At 33.7% G+C, this 15,236-nt stretch overlaps 1 protein-coding gene across 1 annotated transcript in view; it reads right to left on the bottom strand.

Annotated features, from left to right (window-relative positions):
- LOC126975235 (Kv channel-interacting protein 4) overlaps positions 1–15,236 on the bottom strand; it is a 251,112-nt gene that overhangs the window by 198,692 nt on the left and 37,184 nt on the right. Inside the window, exon 2 of the mRNA XM_050823033.1 lies at positions 11,355–11,387. Within this exon, the coding sequence (XP_050678990.1) occupies positions 11,355–11,376 (22 nt within the window). The 5' untranslated portion in view covers positions 11,377–11,387. The remainder of the gene's footprint in view (positions 1–11,354; positions 11,388–15,236) is intronic.

Below are 15,236 nucleotides of genomic sequence, written 5' to 3'. Positions count from 1 at the left end.
CAATTTTAACTTCTCTTTGGGCTGAATTGTTATGTGGCAGTCAATTTATATAAAACATGGCTTAAAGAATTTTATCATAAGACAACAGTGGACAACGAACCCATTTCTAGTTTTATAGTTCCGTATTCTATTACTAAGATCTCACTGTCCGTCCGTCTGTTTGCGGGCTGTATGTTACAAAATGCTATATATATATAGACACATGAAAATTTGACTGAGTTGTATTAACAACATTAAAGTTTGCGTAAGTATTTTATTTATTGGTACCATAAACTTACAATATACTAACGTAAATAATGCTTAACCAATTTTGATTTTTCAATGTGTGCCTAAGCGTGTGGTTTAATATTCAAAATACTAAGGTGCTAATAATGCTAAGCGTTGCTGACTTTTTACGACTTGTCGAATCAAAAGTGTTTACAGTGACAACATATTTATTACTTTATATTCGCTTTCCTTTTCTATCTTGCTGTATCTCCGTTAGAGATGTTCTTCTCTCGCGCACGCTTTGTTTGTGTATACGCTAGTATATTGTAAGTCTGTGATTGAATATTTATAACCATCACTGTGCCATCATATAAACTTTTTGTTCCATAGTTAACAGTCACCTAAGGGTGTTCTGTCTATTAAAATTAACTTAACTTACTTATATTTCTTTCATTTCAAGTCGGATAGAGATCCGTTCCATCCCTATTCTATTTATTCTATTGAAAAGCATTCCATAAAAGCGACCTGAAAGTAATATCCGATCGAACTTTCGCAAGCTTTAAGCTCAGCTTTGATTACGTAATCGTTTGTCGAATGCAAATGTCCCCACACTTGCGTAGTCTATTTATATGCGAAACCCGCAGAATTCAATTGTAATGCAAATCAGAAACAAACAACGGTTGAGTAAAAGGCGTCTTTCATCAACAACTGTGGGCAAATTAAATCTTGCGTCATTAATAATTAGAAACTTTAGTTAGTTCAGAAGTTTGTCCTAGTTAGGCCTCTCAAGTTTGAGACACTATAATCTAGAGAGCTTTGTTTGCGTGAGATATTAAAATAAGAGGCGAAATTTATAAATATGAATAAAATTAAAGTATCTTTATTATTTATTTATTGTTCTATTATAATTCACCTAAATAAACCAATTTTTCATAACATCATTTCGGAACATCCTGTAAAAATCTAGTAGCCGTGAGCTACCGTAGGCTGACACCTACTTTTTCTACGCTACGCCGTAGCCGTCATAACTCGTAGGTGAATAGCACCCACGTAAGGGTGATTAAATTTTTGTTTTCTAATTGTATAATTTCTTTGTTTGAAACTTTCAATTAATTACTTTAATTTTTGTAAATTTTTATGATACAGTTGAAATAGCTGTACCCGAGTGTTTATTTAATGTCGCCATTTTAGCGCCACGCTGTATATATGTTGACTGAGGTAATATTATATTATATATTCAGCCTTTATTGTAAGATATAGTACCAAACAGTCAAACAAACAAAGGTTCACATAATAATATTGATGAGATTGGTGAGAAAGTACTAGTAATTTGAAAATGTGTTTATTTTCTTGTTTAAATTTTATTGTTTACTGGCTCTCCGACAGTTAACCAGATAGATGCTGAAAATCAACGCTGGAGCCAGTATTGGTTTACGGCACAAGCTGAGCATCGGCCTTTTCTTTTGCCACACAGCATATTTAGTTAAGTTAGGATTCAGAATATATATTAAGTATATAGTGTGTATTTTTATGTGTGTGGCAATAAATATTTTTTTTCATTCATTCTATTCTAAAGCTGCGTTCCCTTGCGGTGAAAGGTGTAAAAATTCACGGCAATATGAATTAATTATAAATCTCGAAACAAAAAGTATAGCCATATTTTATTTAAAAAAGACTCAAGTTACAAAAAAATCGATGTGCTATTATGATCATTAATTTTTTTTTATTCAAAAGGCTTACATGATCGGGTGTGGCGAGGCAACCGCCCATGGTGCCATCTCTTGACAGGTTAGGTAGGTTCTTTTCTTGAAGGTCCCTATGTCGTATCTGTTCGGGAAAACAGCAGCCGGTAATTGATTCCAAACAGTGGCTGTGCGAGGCAAGAAATTTCTGACGTCAACGTGATGAGGGTGGTATTTTGCATTTTGACGTAATGTCCGGTGGTGGAATTTGTTCGCTGGAATCAAGTCGAACAGCTCCTCCGATAACTTCCCGTGATAAATGCGAATAGAAGATGCAGAGAACCCACATTTCTACGCAACGGCAAAGTTGATCGGAGATAACTTGATCGTCAAGGACTCGAGCCGCTCTTTGTTATATGCAGGCTAATCATGGAAGAAGTTGGTATGGTATTGTTGCTCCCGCAAGTTGGAACAGTTTCGCATCCCTACTTATCATAAGTCTTAAAGTACCTATGAGGCGACATGTCGACCGCAACGATGACGCTAATTGTAATCTATTATATATAAGAAGATTTTATTGGTCTAAGCATGTTACTATATTAATAGGCATTGATTAAAAGAAACAACGCGTTTCTTGCCAGCTATCCTCTAAAAAGATTATCTTTTTTTATGTAAGAGGAAGACAAAAGAGCGTGTAGGTCGCCTGATGGTAAGTGATCACCACTGCCTACATTCTCTTGTAACACCAGAGGAATTACAGGAGCGTTGCCAGCCACTTAGAGAGGTTCAGGTTTTTTTTTTGAAGGTACCCATGTCTTATCGTCCTGGAAACACCTCACCGCTCGTTCCACTGCTTGGTTGTAGGTGGAAGAAAGTTCTTTGAAAACCGTACTTTGGCCGAACGCCACTCATCCAGATGGTGGGGATGATATCGTAATTTGTAGCGTGTCATGTGAAGATGGTATTTGGTGGTAAGAACCAGGTCTAACAGCTCTTCGGAACACTCCCCGTGATAGATACGGTAGAAGACACAGAATGAAGCGACGACTCTACGCAACGTCAAGTGATCCGGCCGTTCACAGAGCACTGGGTCCCCAACAATTCGCCAGATCAGAGATAACAGGCTTACAGAACTAATACGTACGGTACCTACATTGTAAAACGAAACACCAAAAAAAAATATTAAAATGTAGCTCTCTAATAACATGTAAATTTTTAATTTTTAACTTAAAATAATAATTTCATACGTAAACCTATTCTACAATAGTTCAAGATACGGACAATCTGCTGATGAGACTCGCTGTTTCACTTCAATTAGGCTCAATAGGCCTGTCGAGACAACTTCAACAGTGCTTTTTACAACAAGCGATTATAAGCCTTACATATTTTGAATTTATGTTACGTAAAGTAGAAAATGGTTTGAAGCGTTATTAATTATAACCGTGCGTCATTGTCAGGGTGCGGCGGGGAGGAAAGGCGCTCTGTAACAACCTGCGAAATGAACGTTTGATGACCACTACCTAGAATATAATATATGGAAGTTATAAACTCGGGCGACACAGAATAATTGCGTAATTTAAAGTTGAATGTTCAAGTTATTACAAGAATCACGTTCGATAGTAATTAACTCAAACGCGAACTAATACCTCACTTAACCCGGGATGTACATCATAGCAGTATATTTCATAGTTGACTTAATTGTAATTGCGATGCAGCACATGAAGATATTATTCAAAAGTCGACTTTAAACTACCACAGATTTAGAAATATTAAAAAACTAAAGTTGAACTATTTGTTATTTTATAAAATGATATCTGTTACTTCTGGGATTAATTATACAAAATAAATTTATAACCAAAATTTTTTGAATGATGCGGCACTCGAACCCGCGACCTCTCGCGTTCGGTTCGAGCGCTCTTTCCGAGTGAGCCAACCGTTCGAGTACGCATGCGTCGTAAAACCAAAGATATTTTTCTCGAAGTAGCAATAAGTTCAATCATCATTTCGTAGGTGATTTAATTAATAATGCGCATTCGATCGAATTAGGAACTTTACTTATGTGGTAAAGTTATAAAATAAGAAATAACTACCGTGTAATATAAAACAGATTATAAAATAAAATATTCTTTGTTTCCAAGACCGAAAACATAACCCAATTATAATCAGACACATGTACTAGAAATATATATATAACTTTAAGTTTTATATGTAACAAAAACATCGCTTATAAATTACTAAGAAATTCGAACAATTTAGAACAGAAAACTTAATCTTTATCCAAAATACTACGTTATGAATCTCGTAGGAAAAGATGAGAAAAACTAAAATCAGGCAGATATTTAATACAACCTCAGAATACAGAACAAACTCTGTATTCTGAGAATACAGCCTCCCGGCCTGGAAAACACCGATAATAACATTTGGTAGAACTAGAACTCTTTTATTCCTGAGTCTTATGATAAAGTAACTGAACTTAATTTGAATGTGATCACGGAACAAATACGGTGAGGTTACATTCATAAACTCGTGTTTTTAAATATTAGATTGGTCTTTGAAAATAAATTTAGTTTTTGGTTGTTATTAAAATAAATAGTTAGTTTCTAATTTTTTTCGTTTTATACACCCCGTAACCACAAATGGTTACTGGTGGTAGTATTTTAAGACGAGTTCAAATACTAAGAAAGGACAAGGACACCAGATATACTGGCCTGTAGGTCAGTTTACAATTGTTGTTGCAGTCTCAGTTTGATAATAACTATAATTTAACTTACTAAGACTAGCTTATGCCCTCGAAATAATGAATCAAATAAATATCTATAATTTTATTGTTGTAGAGAAATTTAAGAATTAAATGTAAAATAAAGAAAGTAAAAAAAATCCAGCAGTAATATTGGTGCTTATATTTAAAATTACTCCTCTACTACCAATCACTGAAAATTACATTAAATTCCGTGCAGTACGGATATTCACAACAAAAATACAACAAAATGTTTTTTTGTGTAAAATAAAGAGTAAATTTTCAAAATCTGTCATGTAGATATTGGCCTGAAATAAATCATAACACTTAAACTTTTGTATAACTTTAATGTTCCTTTATTTTTCTGCAATTTGACAGCATTCGTTAAAAAATTCAAAAACGTTGATAATTCATCAAGTACTTCCAAACAGCTCTGTGTTGAGAAAAATTAACAACGTGAACTGCAATTTGTATGATAATCGCAACCCTCTGGCAGACAGAAGTTTAAACACTTTTGGTCAGAATACAAATTACATACGCCGCATGAACCTCCGAGTTTTGTTTGACAGAGGAATAATTCTGTCACTCCCAAAATTTTATATCCTGTTTTTGCTTCGCTAATATCTCATAGATATATCAACTTCCTAGATCATTTATATGTAAAATAGACTGTGTGTCATTAATATGTCTAAATAAACTGCAATCATTTTCTCAGTATCAGCACCAATTTCTGTTTGCAAGTTAACCTCTATTTTGAGCAATGCACGCACAATAACATAAAGTGGTATAAAAATTGCCGTGTGTAAGACGTAGCTTCTCACGCACACTAAATAAACCTGGCATGTTTTCATAGGTTGTATAGCAAGGGATTCTATCTAAACGTTATAACGTTAATTATTTAAATAAAACTATTGTTGACGGCTATCTGTACAATTATCATATTGTGGAATTTTTGCGTGTGTCATAGAATTCAATACGTTCCTACAGGAATCCTTGTTTATTAATTTTTATTCGCTGTTTATTATGACACTGTTAGACATCATTTGACTGAAGTTCAACTGAGCGATAAAGTGACGATAGCTGTGTGAAGCTATACAATAATTACTAAAGCGTTGTGATGATTAAAGGCCTAGTAGATTAATTAATAGTATTCACCCAAGAGACTTCACCCTTTCTTTAAAACCCGTTCCTCACAAAAAATACATATAATTACAATGTATGTTAAAAAAGTATTAATAAATTCATTAAATATATTGAATTTAAATTATTCAATTCAAGAAGGAATAATAAACTGTGCGTGCGATGTTATAGGACCTCACTGAGCTCTACCTTAAGAAATATATTACAGCTTCTTTGACTAAGAAGGCTTACTATAAGTATACAGATGGGTCTACAATATTTATAAATAAATGTACTAAAATTTATAAGAAGTAAATGCTGTTGTTTTGTATTGGACTTAATTTTAATATTAACATAATATTAAGATAAATTATAATTTTACTAACATAATATTTAACTTTGAGCAAGTTGTATAGTATGGTCGGGAAGGTAACAGATAATGAAAGATGTGTAACCCTGTAAGTTATTTGTACACTTAGATATATATTTTTTTTTATTTTTGTATATTATTTGTGTTGGGCGATTGTTGGGTTTCCGAATAAATAAATAAATAATAGATTATAAAAAAGATAATGATGGTTCTCGTCTGGTTCTGCTCAGGCCAATTAAAATTGTACAATATTATATTGAGTAGGCTGAATTATTACATGGTTAGGCTGTGAATTTCTTGCCAGTTCTTCTCCTCGCGTCAAAGCCAAACCCTACGACCTGATTTAGCTTCATGACTTTTACCAAGTGTTAGGGCAATATGTTACCTTATTGTCACTCCCTCTAGAAAATAAATATATTTCTAATCTATCTCACCAGTCATAGTGTATAACAAGTTATTGGTACTTAATAAGAAGTAGCAGTACTGACTGCTGCAGAGTGTAATATACTATACTGGTGTGCTCCGAACCCTGTATTCCTTACTCAAGATAATGTAATAAAATCGTATGCGTATCGTGTCTGAATAATAAATATATTTTAAAAAACTAAATACACTGTTTATACTTTTGCAGAGAAGGCCCAAATAGTACTTTTAGAATTTGAATGCGATTGTCAGGTATTTAGTGTATTACATTGTATCATTCTAATCGGTCTCAAACAATAACGTTAACTTAACGCAGACAAAAAGAAATTATTTATTCATGATATAGCAACGTCGAGTACCTCAATAAAACTACTCACATCACGTGCAGTCAAGATCTGATCAATGTTGCAGTCTAGACTCTTGATCTCGTAATAAAAATTACATTTACTTTTTATTATTTTGCTGAGGATAGTTGACTTTGGAGGTCTAAGCTCTAAGTAAACTAAGAAAGAAGCTTTATATAAAATTTATTTTCTTGTTTGTTAGTTAGTTTTATAGATTTTTTTATGAGAAAACATGATGAAATGACCAAGATGTTTACTTGATGGTGTGTACATCACCATTTTACCTCTTAGAATTCTTATAAAACCCAAAAATTTAAGCGACTCTATCGATTGGGCTTGTCACGTCTTATAGACACAACACCTAATTAGACAGGTTTTTTGTTAACCTACAACGCTCCTCAATTCCATCATTATAAACGATGCCTAAATATTACTGATTCACGGCAGGTAAAGGTGCACCAATTGTGCCCATCTAGCTGGCATTCTGACAAGCGAGCCCCCACTTTCACTGGCACAAGTCGGAAATGTAATTCGAGATCAAAAATGTAAACATAGAAATGTCACCGTCTAAATAAATGAAAATTCAGAGATTATCAACATTTTTCTAGGTAATTTAATAATAGAAATATATATATATATTCTTTTTTTTGATAATGGTTACAAAACGTAAAATAAATAATTTCCATATTAATGCTGAATGACGACGAATCGGAATTGGTTACATTCATAATAAATTTTATTTTCCGCAGCCAACTTATGTCCAGCAAAAGTTTGAAAATTAAATTTTTATCTTTTTACGATTTCTAGTAATTGAGCTTTTATCATATTTTCTTCATAATTTATATTTTTGGATATGAGCTATTCAATAATTTACGTTTCCGTCGGGCAGTTGTGGGGTTCGATTCTAACCTTCGGGAATAGTAAGAGAGATTAAAACAAATACCGAATTGGTTTTAAGCTTTGGCAGTATACCCTTTAACCACTTTTCATAATGAGCCAATTTTCAGTTTATTTTTTGGATTCGAACATTAATAATGCTACACCCACAAAACCGTCCTCGCTGCCTATAAGAGATATTATAAGACGCCTTCCTTTTTTGGTTCGAGCTTTAAAGCCTGTGATTAGGCACTCTAAGAAGGCTTATTTAGGAGTTCTAATTTGAGTATCACACCTCATTTTCGATGACGCATGACCTGTAAAAGTACTTGCCAATATAAGATACACAATCTACCGCTACATAAACATGTATCTAGTATAGATATATCTTATTAATACACACCTTCATTGACCCATGTTTATTATATAAACATATAAAATATTGCTTAATATATAAACGTAAAGCAAGAACAGCATATTCAATAACAATGATCTCCAGAAACCGAATAAACAAAACAATATATGGCGACCAGTCGTACCTGTCACTACGACCAAGATTTTTTGTAACATTATTTACGTATTTCTTCTTTAGACGAGCCAAATGTTTAGAGCTTCTATCTTATGCCAGTGTCAAAGCAAAGTTTGCACAATATATATACATTTTAATTTTTGGATGTATTTTATGCTATATTAGAAAGAGAAAACGTTGTGAAATATTTAATTATATGTATATGGACTACACTTATAATTTTAAAATAACATTTTAGTATATTTCAACACGCACAATGAAAAAGGTTATTATTTGTTATTGGCCACACCATTGTTTAAATTTTGATCTCGAATTATATTTCCGACTTATAGGTAGCGAAGTAGTCATAATAGAATATTCTTATTGCATGCGCGATCATCTGATGGCAAGTATAAGTCATACAACTATTATCAAATCCAAAATATCACAATCCGACAAGTAAACTTATAAACCTAGACTTTTATCATTTGTTAATATGTTATATTCTTAGCTAATTTATGCTTCTCGACAGACAGCTGTGAACACGTCGAAAAAAATGGCGGAGAACTGTTAGCCTCTATTTTCTGCAACGCCCGCACACAAAGTGATTGACGTATCGCGAGTGGAAGACATAGCTGTCGTGAAGACTACAGTAATAAGCCTGGTCTGTTGTTATGCGTTGCCTAACAGCAAGAGGCTCTATCTAGATGTATAAATTATCTAAGACTAGGTATAATATTGTGGACTAGTTTCAGTGCTACAGTACAATATTCTTGACACATTGGGCCCATTCTTCCTCAGGGGTCTCTTCAATGTCATTATCGTACGCTTTCACCGCATCTTCAGGGCTCGTAAAGCGAATACCTCGAATTTTATCTTTAGTTCTTGGGAATAAATAAAAGTCGCACGGCGCCAGGTCAGGACTGTATGGTGGATGACTCATTATCTCGACACCTGCCATAGTCAAATATTCAACAGTCCGTTTTACGTAGTGCGGTGAAGAATTGCCGTGGTGAAGGAGGGTCCTACTTCGAGGGCACTGCTGTCTAATTTTTGCCAAGACAACAGCAAACAGCGATTAACATACCAGTCTGCAACTGTTAACTGTTCTTCCATCTACTAGCACAACTGTCGCAAAATGACCTTTCCGATCAAAGAATGAGACAATCATCTTTTTTCCTTGTTCTTTACCTTAGTTGGCCAACCCTCGAAAAGCAACACCCACTGAGCTGATTGTCTTTTGGTTTCGGGTTCATAGCAATATATCCAGCTTTCATCACCTGTGACGATTTCAAATACAGCATTTGAGTCACTTCCGTTGAACTTATCTAACATTTGGCGACACAAGTCCTTACGAAGGTGTTTCTGGTCGTCGGTGAAAGTAAGGGAAATCCATCTTGTACAAAGCTTCCTGACGCCTAAATGGTCGTATAATATTTTTTGAACTTGACTCATACCAATGCCTAGGCTGGCCCGTATCTGCTGATAGGTCACTCTCTTATCTTCCTCTATCATGCGTCGCACAGCACTGATGTTATCTTCAGTAGTCGATGTTAAAGGACATCCCTCACGCGGAACATCATTGAGATTGCTACGTCCACGCTTAAACTCGTTAAACTAATTGTAAAAAGTGGCACGAGATGGGGCTTCATTAAGAATAAGAAACTAATCGCAGCCTATCATAGCTTTGTTGTTGAGTAAGCCCACAACGAAAGTCATAATAAATCTTTGAACGAAAATTTTCTCGCGTTTTGTTCATTTTCAATTGTAACAAGAGTTTTACATATGCCGCCAATTCACAAAAACAAAATGACAAATAAATGCAATATACTACATTAGATTACCAAAGAGTTCTAAAATTGAAATTCGAAAAAAGTTTTCATTAGCAATGTTTCTAACTGGCCAGTTCTAAATATTTTCAGTGTGCCCTACGTATCGCACTTACAGGTTAATACAAAGAACAGAAAAACTAGTAGAAGTGGCATCATGTCATTTTACTATGGAAACCGATGTCTAAATTTATCTATTAAATATGTAATACACACACTTAAATCCGACTTTATGATACGCCATGTATTTCCGATTAATCTATAATTTCGAACTTATTGCAATTATGCTAATCTCATATTGTTAAAGTGATTATGACAACTTCAGAACTTTTTCTTAAATTTCGAAAAATAAGATATAAAACTTGAAGTAATAGGAACTATGTAACCATAGATTTGACTTCTGTCAAAATAACATATAACATTTCGACAAGTTTGTGAAAACTAGAAATGATGTAATCAGGGTTGATGAAGTACTTTACCGATAAAGTACGTAAAATAAATAGCCCAAATTTTTTTGGGTATTGTTTTATTTAAAAATATAATTAACTCTCTCTCACTACTACGCTTCGTTCGATCGTCGCCCGCCATGTACCAATGTGTTTTTCGGTTTTCGAATTCATAATATATACATTTAGTCAACGCTTCATAATATCGGCAACTCTCTTGTTGTCTCTGATATAACAAGAGAGTACGGGCCACGGCGATCCTTCCGGGGGCAGTGGCAGATATGATCAAATGGAGACAGTAGGGTTTTTAAATAAGGAAGGAAGTAATGATTATTGTATGTATTCCATAAAAGTTTCCAATCAACTCTTATTTTGTATTTAGCACCAATCAATTCAATTTCGATGTCACTCTACCTTGAATCGTTAACACCTAAAATTGTACAACTTGATATGTAAACAAACATACTAATTCTAACAATTGTAATTTCTAACAAATTGTCTAATACTTGTAAGTTATTAGTTCATTATATTTCTGTGAAAATCACGTATTTTTATTCCGCTATCGTTCAATTAAGTAATATGGAAGTCAAATTTGTTCATTCCTAAGCAAATATGGGACGGACCGGACGTTGAAATTTGTTTGAAATGAATTAATTTGACGGACATTATACGGATGATATATATTACACTCATTAATTATTCAATAATTGTACGGTTAAGTCAATGAGTTCCCTTTTAGAAATAATAATAAAAGGGATGTTATATGTACTTTGATTAGTAAATATAAAATAAAAAAAACAACATAAAACTTACAGTTTAAATACTCGTTACTCATATCAGAAATATCTGAAAAGAAAATCATATGTAAGAAAATGATTAAAATAATGAATGATGTACGAATTTTTCGAACTATGAGATTTCATAAAAAAGTTTTTACAGTTCTCAATATTATTGTTTCTAAATCTAAATGCATACTTTAAAAATAATGAGGTTCTCTCAGAAAAACGGTTTTTGTTATTGTGTTACGTACGTAGACAAGTCTCTAGCCTCAAAATTGCCGAGACTACAACTGTAAAAATCCTTCCTAAACGTAAATAACCCGGCATATTAAATTATTCTCAATTTTATACCCGGGATATGTTCACTACCTGCTCAAGAATGGTGTATTGATACGCTTGTGCTGATGTTTTGATACCTTTTTCATAAATGTATGGCTCAGTCACTCCTTCATAGCTTATATATACATTTGAGTATTTTTGTTGCGTCACTTTGCATATATTGTAATTGAAATGATTTGTAAAACAACTAAAATGTAAATCTTGACTTAAAAGAGTGGCAATGAGTTTCTTGCTACTTCTTCTCATTAGCTCAACCCTTTACGAAGTAGCGGTAAATTCAATAAGAAACAATATTTTTATATTTTATTGACATTCATAAGTGTCATTTCTGTGACCTACATGAATAAAGTGTTTTTGAAGTTGAATTTGAATATACCCCACCAAAACATCACTGAAGTCGTTTAGTGCCCACGTTGCACACTGTCGACTGATTGGGATGTTTTCTTAGAGCTTTGAGTATAATTAAGGTCAGTTTATTTGTTAAAATGTTGATGAATTGTAAAAATATGCTAACATTTTTTTTCTGTGACCTCTCTTTGTAGGCCGCTTCAGTAGTTGGTTCGATTTTACAACCCTATTCTTTTGAAATTATCAGTAAAGAAATGACCAGTACAAGGCTTAGGCTGCAAGTCCTAAGTGATCTTTAAAAATACGTGACATGCTTCTAGGGGCTATCTTCATCTCCCGAGATAAAGTCTTTTGCTTTCCGACATGATTTCTTCGAATTCTTTCCCTTACTGCTTTGACCACCTCTTTCGTACGAACACTACATGGACGGCAAGATCTTTTTCTGTCACAAACAGAGGAGGTATAATTAATAGCCCGATACACAAACATTTGATTAATACCAAGAGTATGGAGAGTTTTAAAAATTGCATTTGGCTCCATACCTATTTTGTGTAATGCAATCACAGAAGAGGCGACAAAATGCAGCCCTGACTGACTCCTGCAGATGGATGAAGTGGGTCGGACGTGACATTATCCAACTTGACTGAAGCGGAACCATGTTCATAAAGGGCTCTGAGAATTTGCACCAAGTGTTAGGGCAGTCCCATCTCTATGAGGGTCTTCCATAGTTGTGGAGGCTTAACAGAATCAAATGCCTTTTGGAAATCAACGAAGCATATGAAAGTCGGTCTGTTGAATTCCTTTGCTTTCTCTATTATTTGTCTTACAATTAGGATCTGTTCTATTATAATCGATTATATCTGTTATATTATAATCGATTTGGCTTGAGACCAGACCTCATCTACTGTACACTGATCAGGGTTCTGGTTTACCCAGTTGTGTTTCTGTTCCTCTACACTTTTGGAGAATTTTTCGCGGTCCACGACATTTATGCGAGCGCGTTTCTCAGTGGCTCTCGCGGCCTTTAGTTTAACCTTAACTTCTGCCTCCAGCAACTGGTGATCTGTACCACAATCTGCGCCCGGCCTAGTTACGTGTTACTAGTGTTTTTAACGGATGATTTCCATCTTGATCTGATCAGTATATAGTCGATTTGATTTCGGTAATGCCCGTCTGGTGAAATCCACGTGTAAAGTCTTCTGTGATGGTGTTTAAACATACTGTTCGTAATGGTAAGACCATTATCTGCCGCGATTTGTATAAACCTTGCGCCACGCTCATTTCGTTGACCAAGGCCATATCTTCACCTCTCGCAATTCATCATCCGTTGAATCGTCCGATCGGAATAATACTTATCATTATAAGATGCAGCGTGTTTCGGAGAAGGTTTTAGTATATAATCTATGGTGATTACATATCGGAAACCTATATTAACTAAGAAAAGCCTATATATTCGCAATACAAATAATTCAGTCTGTGACATATCATGACAATTTATACAATGAGCGGGCGAGGAGTATTTAATTTATATGAAACAACGGTCAGTTGTCAGGTTGGTACTTTTGTCAAATAAAATAGATATATTTAACAGAATCAAAGGGTAAACTTACTTATTGCGTATAACTCGATGGTAAGTAAACCTTGCCTATGCTCTTTCACAACCAAGGGAACCACAAGAGAATTTCCATGATTTTAACTAATAATTTATTAAATACGTCTTGTGTTGTTGTCACAACGGTAACCCCCTGTTTAAACCTCACCCGCCATAACCATGTTTTTTGTTTATATGGTCTGTAACCAGTGTATGATGTATGATCACTTACCCTCAGGTGACACATGTGAAAGCTCCTTCATCGTCCTCTTCCCTGTTTAAGTTTATAAATTAAGAGAAATTAAAACCCGAGTAGGGAAATCACATTTCCTCTCGTGACGCGAGTGATACTTTCATAGTGGTTTATCAACTATAATGATGAAATAATAAAAAACTTTATTTATATTTTATATCCGTTATGTTTTCATGGAAGAGACCACAGCCGAACGATGTCGGTTGAATAGTATTGCGGATGTCCGTGGGTGGTTGTTGCACCACTTCTTATCACGTGAGCCTCTTGCTCGTTTGTCCTCTTTCATGTAAAGATATAACTTTACTACATTACATACATGTATAATCCTAAAAAAGTAACTACATTTATAATTCAACATGTCTTCAAAATACATTTTGTATTCATCAAAGAACTACTTCAATTTAATTTATTTGTTTCCTTTGGTGATAAAGTTTCTAATGACTTTAGTTGTTCTATTCAACTCTCAAACCTTTCCATCTTCACTAAAACTCTCAAAGAGTTACCGAAAGTATTCAAGTGAAAATATTGAAATGAATTTGAAAAGTTCTATTGAATGTAAGTTTTGTTTAGTAACGTCGATGGATGATAAATAAAGATACCGGACAAGATAGAACACTCCCCGGATAGCTTGAGCGTTCACATATTCTCACGCCTAGCTATAGACCCGCTGCTCTAGTGAAGCGAAAATGGGATATCGATATATTTTGATTCTGCCTTATAAAGCACTATATTATTTTTTATATCAAACATAATCTTAGTATTTTTTTAATTATTTAAATAATAAAAGGACTGTCTATGTTATTAATGTAAATTAAATAAGTTAAATTTTTCACATTAAATTAATACATATTTTAGTTTATTCAGTTTAAATTCAATTTTTTATTTAAACTATTTGTCAAGTAATTAAAAAATCTCAAAGCTTATATTATTAATAGGCTTGATTTTTTGTATGGAAATAAATATCTTGTAAAGTTTTTATGTCCAACAATCAAAACAAAACAGCGCTTGCAGATAATAAGTCACCGTCTCGTTTCGCTTTTTCAACTTTGTGTTCTCAAGATCTTAAAGAGTAACATCTTGTCATGCTTTTTCAGTCTCTCTGAACGCGAATTGCGTTAAATATTTATATAATATTTATTTTTAATACAGAAATATATTAACGCTAACTTATGTATTAAATCTTTAAAAAGAAAGTCTTTAGAATAAATGGTTTTTCTCTCTATTTGTTATCGAGACATTATATACTAACTAACAGTGTGTAAGCTTTTAAAATAAATAAATAATAATAATATTTAAATTCAAAATTCTTTACAGCGTTTAATCGATACCAATATTTCCCTTCACTATATTTAGATGTACATTGGTCCTATTTTGTATTTCACTTC

The sequence above is a fragment of the Leptidea sinapis genome, chromosome 35, assembly GCF_905404315.1.
Source record: "Leptidea sinapis chromosome 35, ilLepSina1.1, whole genome shotgun sequence".
In the NCBI taxonomy this organism is placed as follows: Eukaryota; Metazoa; Arthropoda; class Insecta; order Lepidoptera; family Pieridae; genus Leptidea; species Leptidea sinapis.
Note: the sequence above shows the minus strand (reverse complement) of the source record. Positions and strands in the feature narration are given on the sequence as shown.